Source organism: Erinaceus europaeus, chromosome 9, assembly GCF_950295315.1.
Source record: "Erinaceus europaeus chromosome 9, mEriEur2.1, whole genome shotgun sequence".
Classification (NCBI taxonomy): Eukaryota; Metazoa; Chordata; class Mammalia; order Eulipotyphla; family Erinaceidae; genus Erinaceus; species Erinaceus europaeus.
The window spans coordinates 13,321,317-13,334,425 of record NC_080170.1 but is presented as its reverse complement, the minus strand read 5'-3'; the positions used below and the strand labels follow the sequence as shown (position 1 = coordinate 13,334,425).

General features: G+C 53.1%; 1 protein-coding gene across 2 annotated transcripts in view; it reads left to right on the top strand.

Moving 5' to 3' along the window:
• ADAMTS2 (ADAM metallopeptidase with thrombospondin type 1 motif 2) overlaps positions 1 to 13,109 on the top strand; it is a 150,957-nt gene that overhangs the window by 123,244 nt on the left and 14,604 nt on the right. For both annotated transcript variants that reach the window (XM_060197312.1, XM_060197311.1), the window contains 7 exons: positions 3,924 to 4,047; positions 6,461 to 6,541; positions 6,749 to 6,915; positions 9,132 to 9,291; positions 10,695 to 10,827; positions 11,078 to 11,285; positions 12,370 to 12,499. In XM_060197312.1, coding sequence (XP_060053295.1) covers positions 3,924 to 4,047; positions 6,461 to 6,541; positions 6,749 to 6,915; positions 9,132 to 9,291; positions 10,695 to 10,827; positions 11,078 to 11,285; positions 12,370 to 12,499 — 1,003 coding nt within the window. The remainder of the gene's footprint in view (positions 1 to 3,923; positions 4,048 to 6,460; positions 6,542 to 6,748; positions 6,916 to 9,131; positions 9,292 to 10,694; positions 10,828 to 11,077; positions 11,286 to 12,369; positions 12,500 to 13,109) is intronic.

Below are 13,109 nucleotides of genomic sequence, written 5' to 3'. Positions count from 1 at the left end.
CATGAGACCCAGGTTCAAACTCTTGACCTAGCAGAGGGAAGTAGTGTAATGGTTATGCACAGAGGCTCTTAAGCCTGAGGCCCTGAAGTCCCAGGCTCAATTCCCTGCACCACAATAAACCAAAGCTGATCAGTGCTGTGGTAAAAAAAAAAAAAAATAGTCAGCAAATTCTTGACCTAGGTCAAACACGGGAGTACAATGCAAAGGAGGAAATTTCACAAGTGATGAAGCTGTGCTGTCTCTCTGCCCCTCTCATCTCTATCTGTTAAAAAGAGTCTACTGGGTGTGGTAGAGTCACACATGCTTGAAACTCCAGTGGCAGATAACAAAAACAATATTATTTTTTATTGCTACCAGGGTTATCACTAGGGCTTGGTGCCAGCACTACAAATGCACTGCTCCCAGCAGTGATTTCTTTCTTTTTTATTTGGCAGGACAGAGTGAAACAGAGATGAGAGAGGGAGATAGACATGGAGTGAGACAGAGAGACACCTGCAGACCTGTTTCATCACTTGGGGAGCAGGGCCTCGAACCAGGTCCTTGTTCATGGATACCAACACATGGTGATAAATGTACTTAACCGGGCACTCCAGGGCTTAGCCCCCACAAATCTTTTTTAAGAGCTTATGTGTTATTTAGGGCTTCAAAACTGCTGTAAGGCAGAGCCCTGAGAGGTGGAACAGAACAGCCCACAGAGGACCTTACATAAGTAAGGAATATGTTTTTTTTTTTATTTTCCTTACATATGTAGGAAAAAGGGGCAGGGCCAGGGCTCTATGCAAATGAGGCTTTCCATCAGTGCAGTTCTGATTGGTGGAATGTTCACAAAGCATTGGCCAATCCAGAGTGGCCGCATGGCAGCAGTGGAGCACCTGGGCTGGGGGGCGGCCCTGGATGCACCTGGGCGGGGGTGGGGGGGGGTGGGGGGGGGGTGGCTCACAGCCTCCTCACTCAGTTTGTTTTCACCCATACTTGGGATGGCTCGGTGGATCCATGTCTATGTTAAACTTTTTTAAAACGTCGTTTGTCAGGATTAAACAGTCTCAAACAACACCTGGAGTGGGGCAGGTTGGCCAAGGAGGCTGGTTCCCCTCCTCTGCCAAGGGGTCCCCGCTGTCAGGATGCCTGGGGGTGGGGGACCTGGTATGGTTCTGAGGTTATAAATCACGTCTGTGGTGGGGGGCTGGGTTCTGGGCTCCCACAGCAATGTGGGTGCACGTCGTCCACAGGTGACGCCACTGTGAAGCTCTGTCACCTCCTTGCCCTCTGCTTGGCACTGCACAGCATGTCCTTGATCCAGTGACCGCCCTGGGTCCCTGTTGCTTGGCCCTTTGTGAAAGGGGTTGTGTTTCCATTATTATTACATCTTTGGCTTCAACCCTAGTGCTCACAAACAACAACCAGCGCAAGAAAGACCTCCTCTTATGAGGGTAACATGAGCACAGACCTGCCCTCACCAGCTTACCCCCTTTTTTATTTGTTAAGATTAACTTTTAAACTTAATTTGTTTTACTTACAAGAACAGAGAAAAGTTTAGAGGTGAGGAGGATAGAGAGGGAGATGAAGGGGGCCAGACTGTGATGCACCCGGTTAAGCATGCATAGTACTAACTACAAGGACCCACCTGCAAGGATCCAGGTTCAAGCCCCCAGCTCCCCACCTGCAGCAGGGATGCTTCACAAATGGCAAAGCAAGTCAGGAGCTGTTTCTCTTTCTCTCTCCCTGTCTCCCACTCCTCGCTCAATTTCTCTCTGTCCTATCAAATAAAATGGAAAAAATGGCCATCAGGAGCAGTGGATCCATTGTGCTGTCACTGACCCCCAGTGATAACCCTGGAGGCAAAAAAAAAGGGGGATAAAGGTAGAGAGACACCTGCATCACTGCTTCACCACTCATGAAGTCCCCCCTAGCAGGTGGGGACTGGGGATTTGAATCTGGATCCCTGAACCTGGGTCTTTGCACATGGTACCATGTGCATTTAATCAGGTCACCACCCAACCCCCTCCATACATCAGCTTTCTTTTTAAAAAATCTTTTTATTATCTTTGTGTATTTATTGGATAGAGACAGCCAGAAATTAAGAGGGTAGGGGGTGACAGAGAGGGAAAGAGACAAAGACACCTGCAGTCCTGCTTCACTTGTGAAGCTTTCCCCCTACAGGTGGAAACTGGGGGCTTGAACCTGGGTCCTTGTGCACTGTAACATTTGTGCTCAACCAGATGCATTACCACCTGCCCCCCCCCCCCATCAGCTTTCTAGAAACATCAGGAAGCCTCTAGAGCATGTGTAGGTGGAACTGAGGGCAAGTGTCCTGGAGGCTGTCGCTTCTCATGGGAGCTGCTCTGGTCACCCCTGGTAGAGAAGCTGGTGGAGTGCTGCAGGCACCCCAGAACAGGGGCCAAAATAACTGGGTGCTTGGTGCAGGGCCTCAGAGGCCACTTGCCCCCCCCCCCCCATGGCTCCAGTCAGACCAGCCAATGAGGCATCTTCTCTAATACATGGCATCCAGGGCCCAGAAGGAGGCTGGTTCAGCTTGAACGTGGCAGGGAAGACAGGCCACACAGTCTGTTCTGATTCTGCGACCCCATAAAAGATCTCCCCCCACTCAGAGAAAGCTCAGCAGCATCCCCCCCCCCCAAGAAAGCCTTCTGTAGGGAAATGCAATCAAATAACAATTACCATTCATTTACATGGAGACAATTTTAGCCTTCCCAAGTCCCCCAAATCTACCAAATCACCCCAAGTAAGACATCAAGCCCCGGGCCAACCAAATGGCTCACTTGGGTACCGTGCTGCTTTACTGTGTGCGGGTTCTGGGCGTGAGCCTGGCTGCCACAGCACTAAAGGAAGCTTTGATGCTGTGGTTTCTTTCCTTCTTTCTGTCTCTCTGCTTTGTTCTTTCTGTTTGAAAAAGTAAAAATTAAATAAAATAAAAGACAGCCTCGTGTAGCACTAACGGATAGTAAAAGCAGCAATTGTGTGATAGGAGCAGCTCCGAGGGAGAAGAGTGGGGGCAGGGTACGGCTGCTTCTAGAAGGGCCGCTTCAAAACCAATGCTGGAGGCCCTTTGCACTTTTAACCTATTGTCACAAAAGCAAAAATTCTCCCAATATTCCTTCCAAGTTAGTGAAAACAGGTATCTACAGAGACTTTTTCTGAAAACAGAGGAGTGTGAAAGTTTGAAAAGCAGGGGATATCTGCCCTCAAGGATAGAGTAAGTGGCTGAATAACAAATAAAGGGAGATGTAAGGACCAGCATAAGGATCCTGGTTCAAGCCCCCAGCTCCACATCTGCAGGGGAGTCACTTCACAGGCGGTGAAGCAGGTCTGCAGGTGTCTATCTTTTTCTCCCCCTCTCTGTCTTCCCCTCCCCTCTCCATTTCTCTCTGTCCTATCCAACAGTGACTACATCAATAACAACAATAATAACTACAACAATAAAACAAGGGTAACAAAAGTAAATAAATAAATAAATATTGAAAAAAGAATAAAGGGAGATGGTATGATGGTTCTGCAAAAGAGACTATCATACCTGAGGCTGTTAGGTCCCAGGTTCAATCCCCAGCACCAACATAAGCCAGAGCTGAGAAGTGCTCTGGGGTGTGTGTGTGTGTGTGTGTGTGTGTGTGTGTGTGTGTGTGTGTGTATATACTGCTCTGTCTCTTTCTCATTAAAATAAATAAAATATTTTAAAATAAACAAAACTAAGGATAAAGGAGCCTCCTTTGTATTGAGGGGTGGCATCAGTGTGGAGATGACTGGGTGGTGGGTGGCAGAGAAGGCAGAGCCTTTGAGAGAAGAACTTTGGCCAGGATTTGGCCAGGAGGCCAAAGGGAGTGAGGAAGTCTGGCTCATAGTTTCCTTTGGGGTTTCTGTGAGGGGGCAGGGGTCTCAGGTGTGTGCACATCCCCCCCTCCCCACAGAAAGTGGGCTGTGATGGTGTGATTGGCTCCAGCAAGCAGGAGGACAAGTGCGGCGTGTGTGGCGGGGACAATACCCACTGCAAGGTGGTCAAGGGCACCTTCACACGCACCCCCAAGAGGCTCGGTAAGTGCGCCCCTCCCTCCTGCCCCCCAGGGGCCTGAAAGTCTCCAGCACTGGGTATGTGTGTGGGGAGGGTAGCTGGGCCTGAGTCCTAGGGCTTTGTCTAGATCCCTTGCTGTTAGGGTCAGGTCAGGGTCCAGGAGCCAGGTCCAGGTGAGAGGGAAACAGAATGGGGCCAGAGCCTTGGGGGGCAGGGCACAGGTACTCGGGGTAGCTCCTGGAAGTCTTAAATGCATCCAGAGCCTTGGGGTCCACTGTCTTTACCCCCAGCCCTTCAGAGCTGCCCAGCTGGCCTGTGCCCTCTACCCTTGGTTGGCTGCCAGCAAGACACCCCACCATCACCACCCAGCTGGTCAGCATAGGCTGTGAACTGGGAATGGCCACTCAAAAATCTGCTGTGTAGAAACAAAGGGCTTTGTTGGCAGGGAAACAACCTGCAAGTTAGAAGCTCCAGAGAAAGAACATGGGACTGCGGTCCTGCCCCCAGCAGAATTTGTGAAGGAACAATCCACCTGGGTCTAGTTTTTCAGGAAAATCACTATGTTTATGGCTCGGTGGAGGTGGGCAGGTGCAGCTGAAGAATAATGAGTGTGCACAGAAGATTAGGGCCTGTTTGTGTGTTTGTTTATTTATTTACTTTTTTAAAAAGTATTTTATTTTATTTTTGAGAGAGATGCAGAGAGAGAGAAAGACACAGAGAGAAATACCAGAGCACTGCACAGCTTTGGCTTATGGTGGGGCAGGGGACTGAACCTGGGACTTCAGAGCCTCAGGCATGAGAGTCTCTTTGCACTAACCATTATGCTATCTACCCCCTCTGGTGTTTATGCTACCAGGGTTATCGCTGGGGTTTGGTACCTGCACAACAAACCCATCAATCCTGGAGGCCAGTCTTTTTTTAATTTCTTTTCTCTTATTTGATAGGACAGAAAGAAATTGAGAGGGGAAAGAGGGAAGGAGAGAGAGAGAAAGGAGGAGGAGGAGGCATTTCTGCAGCACTTCTCCATTGCTCGTGAAGCTCCCCCCTGCAAGTGAGGAGCAAAGACTTGAACCTGGGTCCTTGTAACATGTGCACTCTACCATATGTGGTGCTGTAGTAGAGTAGAAAGTGGACCAGTTGACTAGACAAGAAAGCCCAGAAATTAGCTAGGGAAGTGGTATTACCATTTAATTAGTAGAACTCGTATGGATTTGTTGTTGAAACACTTATAAGAAACAGAATAGTTAGATCCTTATTTCATAACATTTCATAACTGCCCCTACTGGGGTATTTTTCTGTGTGGTCATGAACAGATAGGTTGTTTATCTGTCAAGCAGGGCTTCATTTCTGTCCAGCCAGGTGTCAAATGTCCTTATCAGTACAAAGCAATTCCCTTCCTCCTCAACTTTGGCCCAATCCAAGCTAATTGAGTGTCTCCTCCTGTTCACACACCTTTGAGTTATAAGCCTTGATCTCGACCTTGTAATTTTGCTCCCTTAATCCTAGAGCATACAGCTCAATTTTGACAAGAAGAGGCAGCACAGAGATATGATTCTTTGATTATAGGACACAGTCAGTCTGTCCCCAGTGGGAGGGGCTGGAGATCTTTGGGGTCCCCGGTAGAGGTGGGCTTTGGGGAAACCACCCTCTGGTCAGGCTCAGAGCAGCACCTCCTCCTGGCCCTGCGCCTCTGAAATGGGAGACAACAGCTAGGTCTGTGTCTTTGGAAAGAGGCAGAGTTGGGGTGGTAGCATGGGAGCCCACACCCTGTGGTTTGCAAATGGTTGTGAACCAGGGAGTGCAGGCAGGCTGCTCTCCCACTAAACTTGGTGTCTTAGACTCTAGAGACCCCCATGAGGACTTCCCCAAGGGAGGCCCAGAGAGCAGGTGGGGTGGTCCAGGAGGTGGCACAGTAGATAAAGCATTGGACTCTCAAGCATGAGGTCCTGAGTTCAATCCCCAGCAGCACATGTACCAGAATGATGTATGGTTCATTCTCTCTCTCCTCCTACCCCTCTCATAGATAAATAAATAAATAAAATATTTAAGAGAGAGAATGCAGCTGGGAGTGAAGATGAAAGAAGAGGTACAGCACAGTGTCCCTGGATCCAGACTCCCAGAGGGATAAAGAATAGGAAAGCTATCAAGGGAGGGGACTGAATATGGCGTTTTGGTGGTGTGAATTGTGTGGAATTGTACCCCTCTTATCCTATGGCCTTGTCAATATTTCATTTTATAAATAAATTTAAAAAAGAAAGAAAGGGTGCAGTCACAGAGCCCCTCCCTGTGGTTCCCTTTGTGAGCAGACAACCTGAGCCCACAAGGTCCTGATATCCTTGGACCCACCTTCCAGGCCCACCCTCATGTGGTCCACACTCCAGTGACCAACCCCCACTTCTCACTGCAGTGTGTCCACCCTCCCCCCCCCCAATACAGGTTACATTAAGATGTTTGAGATTCCAGCTGGAGCTAGACACCTGCTCATTCAGGAGACAGGCTCCACCAGCCACCACCTGGGTGAGTCTGGGCCCAGCCAGCACATGTCCATGGCCTCTGGGGGTGCTCAGGGGCCCGGGGTCCCTGTCCATTTGCTGCATGTCCAGGGCTTCCTCCCAAGTTATGGGGGGACTTGTGTCTAAGACGTGCACACCCCCAGCTCTCAGAAGGGAGACCCCTCTACCCCTGAGTGACCACAGTGCTGGGGGTCCCCTCTGCTGTTCTCAGCTGTCAAGAACCTGGAGACAGGCAAGTTCATCCTAAACGAAGAGGCTGACCTGGACCCCAACTCCAAGTCCTTCATTGCCATGGGTGTGGAGTGGGAGTACCGTGACGAGGACGGCCGGGAGACGCTGCAGACCACGGGCCCCCTCTACGGTTCCATCACTGTCCTGGTGAGTTGGGCAGGGTCCGGGCCTGCCAGCAGCTTAAGCAGAAAGCCCATGAGCACTGGGGGAGGAGCACGAGGAGTGTCTGGGAATCCTGAGCCTCTCTGCATCCCCGAGGTGCATAAGCCTGGGTGCCTGCCATCTCTGCTTTGATGACTTCACCTCCTCCCTGCTGAAATCTTTGCTTATTTTTGTATGTAGTGTCAGGATGACTCTCCAACCCTGACTTCTACTTTCTAATTCCGTGAGTGGGTGAGTGAGAGAGGGAGAGAGAGAGAGGAGCCAGAGCACCACTCCACACTCCATGGAGCTCCCTCTGCTTCTGCCCAAGGCACCACATAGGATCTCCTTCATCTCCCTCGCACTGGAAGTGCATTGGTGATCAATCAGGAAGGTGCTTTCCAGGGTCATTCTCAACTGGTCTTGGAGCAGGGAGGAAGGTCGGTGTCTGCACATAGCCCCAGTCAGAGGGTGCAAAGCCACACTGTGAGGAAGAGTCCGCTCCTAGTCTGGTTTGTGCAGGTTCTCTGCATCTCTGGCTTTCGGGGGTGACCTCTAAGCTCTGCGTCCCCCTGCGTGGCAGAATGCTGGATCCTGGAGTGCTCGGGGCTGCTCTGGGCTGGGAGCTATGGGTGCCCTGGGCTTCCCTTGGGAGTGAGTTAGGGCCTGGTGTTAATGTAGCAACAGTACAGAGTATGGGGGGAAAGGGTTTTTTGTTGTTTTATTTATTTATTTATTTATTTATCTATATTTATTTTATTTATTTATTCCCTTTTGTGGCCCTTGTTGTTTTATTGTTGTAGTTATTATTGTTGTTGTCGTTGTTGGATAGGACAGAGAGAAACGGAGAGAGGGAGGGGAAGACAGAGAGGAGGAGAGAAAGATAGACACCTGCAGACCTGCTTCACCCCCTTTGAAGCGACTCCCCTGCAGGTGGGGAGCCGGGGTTCGAACCGGGATCCGAACCGGGATCCTTATGCCGGTCCTTGTGCTTTGCGCCACCTGCGCTTAACCCGCTGCGCTACAGCCCGACTCCCTAGTTGTTATATTTTTTTAGCTTTATTTTTTATTTAATAAAGTTCTTTTAGGGGCCTGGCAGTGGCACACCAGGTTAAGCGCACACATCACAGTGCACAAGCACCCAGGTTCAAGCTCCTGGCTCCCACCTAAAGGGTGAAAGCTTCCTAAGTGGTAAATCAGGGCTGCAGGTGTCTCTCTTTACCTCTCTATCTCCCCCTCCCTTTCTCAGTTCCTCTCTGTCTCTATACAATAATAAGTAAATAAAAATTTAAAAATATTGGGGGGCCGGGTGGTAGTGCAGTGGGATGACTGCACGTGTCACAAAGTGCAAGGGCAGGTGAGGGATCCCTGTTTGAGCTCCCGGCTCCCCACCTGCAGGGGAGTCGCTCTACAAGTGGTGAAGCAGGTCTGCAGGTGTCTGTCTTTCTCTCCCTCTCTCTGACTTCCTCTCCTCTCTCCATTTCTCTCAGTCCAAAAAAATTTTTTTTTAAATAACATTTTTAATTGTTACCAGGGTTACGGCTGGGGCTTGGTCCTGGCACTATAAATCCACTAATTCCAGTGGCCAGTTTCTTTCTTTCTTTCTTTCTTTCTTTCTTTCTTTCTTTCTTTCTTTCTTTTTTTCCTTCTTTTATTTCTATTTTGTTGGCTAGGAGAGAAAGCAACTGAGAAGGGAGGGGTGGAGAGAGAGGGATAGAAAGAGACACTTGCAGACCTGTTTTACCACTCCTGAAGCTTCCCCCCAGCAGGGGCTCAAACCCTAGTCATTATGAAACATTTGCACTCAACCAGGTGCACCACCACCCAGCCCCTTATTTTATTTTTAATTAATTTTTTCTGCTTTTCATTTGATAGAACAGAGAGACATTGAGACGGGAGGCAGAAATAAAGGAGAGAGAAAGAGAGATACCTGCAGCCCTGCTTTCCTGCTCGTGAGGCTTCCTCCCCTGCAGGTGGGGACCGGGGACTTGAACCCAGGTCCTTGTGCATGGTAAATGTGTGCACTCAACCAGGTTGCTACTGCTCCAGATCCCTGAGTAAGGAGGCTTTAGACACTGCAGCTGAGAACACCTGCCCTGGAGGCTGGCGGGACAGGCCCCTGTGATGGTGGATTCTGGGAGACACTTAGTGTGATTTGGCCCTGAGCGGCCCGGGCTGCCTGGGAAGGGTACATCCATCCATCTGTGTGGTGGGTACTGCAGGTCATCCCGCAGGGAGATGGCCGGATTTCGCTGACTTACAAGTATATGATCCACGAGGATTCGCTCAACGTGGATGACAACAACGTGCTGGAGGACCATGCCCTGGGCCACGAGTGGGCACTGAAGAAATGGACGCCCTGCTCCAAGCCTTGTGGCGGGGGTGAGGCTCTGCTGGGCTGGGTGACTCCAGCCAGTGGCTATGGGCTGGGTCCTCAGCCCCACTAGGAGGTCAAGGGGCTGGGCTGGGCTCCCTCCTGGTGTGGGTTGGCACTGGCCCTGGGGACCAGGGAGGCCATGGCAGTGGCCTGGCCTGGATGACAGGGGTCTAGCCCAGCTAGGGAGGGAGGTGGAAAGCAGACTGGGAAGTGGGTGCTCAAGGGTACTGAAGGAGTGTGAGGGGTCTCTGCATCTGCCAGCCTGGCCCTTGCTGGGCGTGTGTGTGTGTGTGTGTGTGTGTGTGTGTGTGTGTGTGTGTGTGTGTTAAGGCTGGAGTGGACAGCTTGGCTTGGGACACCTGGTGGCCATAACTGAGGCTCTGCATATGCCACGCTGCCTGTCACACCCACAAGACAGAGGGGTTTGTCTAGGAATGGGGTGCCCCTGGCCCAGGAAGGCTCCTCTTGTAATGCCGCCCCACCATTTCCCCCAGAGAAGGCTCTGCCCACAGCCCTCTCCTGTGTCTGTTCCTTGGTCACTGACTGTTCCTGCCTTTCTAGTCCTGGCCCTGTGTATCTGCACTCCCTTCTCACTTGCCCAAGTGACATGTTAAAGAGCCCTTCCTGGTGTCACCGCTTTGGAATAAAAGCCACACTCCCGGCTGGCCCTGGCCACGCTGCCCCTGGGTGCTTTTCCATACCTCTGCCCCAGGGTCTTTGTACATGCCATGTGGCCCACAAGCCCTGTCCACTGTCTGCTCAGCCTCCACCTACTGCCTGGCCACAGCCTCAAGTGTCTTGACCACCAGGCTGGGATTCCACTCTCTGAGTACTGTTGACATTGGGGTTCATTACAGCCTGTCATGGCAGGGGAGGGGGTTGCTGAACTGTGCCTTGGAGGGTTGAGCAGCACCTCAAGCCTCTCTACCCAGTAAATGCCAGAAGCACTTCACAAGTGGTGAAGCAGATCTGAAGGTGTCTGTCTTTCTCTCTCTCTCTCTCAATTTCTCTCTGTCCTATCCAGAAAAAAATGGCCACAGAAGTGGTAGATTTGTAGTGCAGGCACTGAGCCCTAGCAATAATCCTGCCCACCCCCGTGACTCCCCAGAATGTCCTGGGGCGGGGGGGGGTACACTGTCATCCCAGGTTAGAACTGCTGCCTGAGAGGTGTTGGGAGGATTGTCAGGCCAACCCCTCTCCCCACACCCTGTGTGCATGCTAGCCTAAAGTTCAGGGAAGGGTGGGGAGGGGGAGACACATTCAGTGAGGGCCCCCTCTTGTCCTGGCTTAGTCTGGGGTGATGTGTGGACCGCAGGCCAGTCGTCTCCAGAGCCTTGGTGGGCCAAGGCTGTGGGTTGAGGGCTCTGGCCCACCAGTCGAACCCCAGTGAAACCTCGTCTTCCCCCAGGATCCCAGTTCACCAAGTATGGCTGCCGGCGCCGGCTGGACCACAAGATGGTGCACCGTGACTTCTGTGATGCCCTGGCCAAGCCCAAGCCCATCCGTCGCACCTGCAACCCCCAGGAATGCTCCCAGCCAGTGTGAGTGCTCCCCCACAGGGAGCCTGTAGGACACACCACCGGCTCCCAGGGGTGGAGGGTATGGGGGGGGGGTCAGCCTGGCAACCCCAGTTGTGTAGCCTGAAGAGGGGTAGACGTGGTCACCCACTGGATGTAGCCAGCGGCAGAGCACTCCAGTGAGGACAGAGAAGGAAGGGTGCTTGTGGACCCAGGGCGGTCTCTCTCCGCCTGCCCCGCTGCGCTGGTCCCTGACAGCGCCCTCTGCCGGCAGGTGGGTGACAGGCGAGTGGGAGCCGTGCAGCCAGAGCTGCGGGCGAACGGGCTCGCAGGCGCGGGCGGTGCGGTGCGTGCAGCCCCTGCTGGACAACACCACGCGTTCAGTGCACACCAAGCACTGCAACGACGCCCGGCCCGAGGGCCGCCGTGCATGCAACCGCGTGCTCTGTCCTGGCCGCTGGAGGGCGGGGCCCTGGTCCCAGGTGAGCACCTCCCACCCCGAGGCCTGAGCTTCCAAACCCGCCTGGACCCAGCTAACCCCCCACCCCCACTCCTGATCCCCACCCCAACCCTGAGGCCTCATGAACCTGGGTGGGGATGAGCATCTGGGGCCCACTTTGGCCTGGAGGCAGTTCCCACTCTGAGCCCCAACCCTTAGACCTCAGGGCCACCATGGGTGGGTGCCAGGGTGGTCTGTGTCCACTGAGAGACCAGGTGGAATTGCATGTCTACACTGCAAGGTGAGGCTCTCCTGTCTACAGGGTCTGGAATCCCAGGAGAGTCAGGGGGATCTGGAATAGGAAGGGAAACCCGGGGTTCCAGCCCGGGTAATGGAGGTTCTCATGAGAAGGTGGCTGGGCTGCAGAAAAGGCTCAGACATGGACATGGTCAAACTCATGCAAAAGTAGTAATTCAGGACTGGGGAGACAGCATCGTGGTTCTGCAAAAGACTCTCATGCCCGGGCCAGACTGTGGCACACCCGGTTAAACGCATACATTACAGTGGGCAAAGACCTGAGTTCAAGCCCCAGGTCCCACCTGCAGGGGGAAACTTCACGAGTGGTGAAGCAGGGCTGCAGGTGTCTCTCTCCGTCTCTCTGTCTCCCCCACCCCTCTCAAATTCTGTCTCATGCCCGAGACTCTGAGGCCCCAGGCTCAATCCCCAGCACCACCATCAGCCTGAGCTGAGCAGAGCTATGTCTCTTTCCTCCTTCCTTCCTCCCTTCCTTCCTTCCTTCCTCTCTTTCTTTCATTAAAATAAATGCTAGGAAGCAAGCAAAGAAGGAAGGGAGAAAGAATAAGCAAAGAGGGCTTGGGGGCAAGTGGGGTTGTCCTGAGGGCTGACAGTCAACCCTCAGGTCTGAGGGGCTCAGGGATACCCAGGACCAGCCTCAGGTTCAGAGATGTGGTCTTGGCCCATCACAATGAACACACAGGGTAGAGTAGACTGGGGAGATGAAACCTCATGGGGGAGGCTGCAGGGAGCCAGGGATCAGTGTCCAGGTGCTCCTCACACAGGGGCCGAGGGATCCCCTAGGCCTGCGTTCACTCTACCCTCTCCCACAGTGCTCGGTAACCTGTGGCAATGGCACCCAGGAGCGGCCAGTGCTCTGCCGCACTGCGGACAACAGCTTTGGGGTCTGCGAGGAAGAGCGGCCCGAGACGGCGCGCATCTGCAGGCTGGGTCCCTGTCCCCGTAAGCCCCCCACTGTCCCTGGGCCCTTCCCCTATGAAGGTGGATGCGTCAGCTCTTCCCAGCTGGGGCTGGGGACCCAACACACACACACACACACACACACACACACACACACACACACACACATTCACCCGGAGAGGAGGGAGGGGCTGGCTGTGCTTGGCTCACCGCCAGGCCAAGCCAGTGAGAGTGGACAGGCCCATGTCTGCTGACCCAGGAGACCCAGACCCAGGCCCAGCCCGGCCACACAGGGTGGCTCAACCCATGTGAGTGGGGGTCCTTGATGCTGAAAAAGACAGGCACCACCTTTTTGGGTCCCCAAAATAGCTCAAGACATGGCTTCACCGTGAGTCCTTTCTCTGGGGCAAGGAGGTCCCCCCAAATAGCTCAAGATGTGGATTCCACTGTGAGTCCTTTCTAAGGGGGGGAGTTACCCAGGGGGTCCATCTCTGCCTGGAGGGTGGATTCAGGTTCATGGTCCCCTATGGGGACACTGCCCAGCCCAGGAGCAGGTTACCACTGGGGGTGGGGGTGGGGTCAGGGCATAGGGCTCCAGATACCTGGCAGGGCTGTGAGAGGTACAGGTTGTAGCTGAGACTTGGGGTGAGCA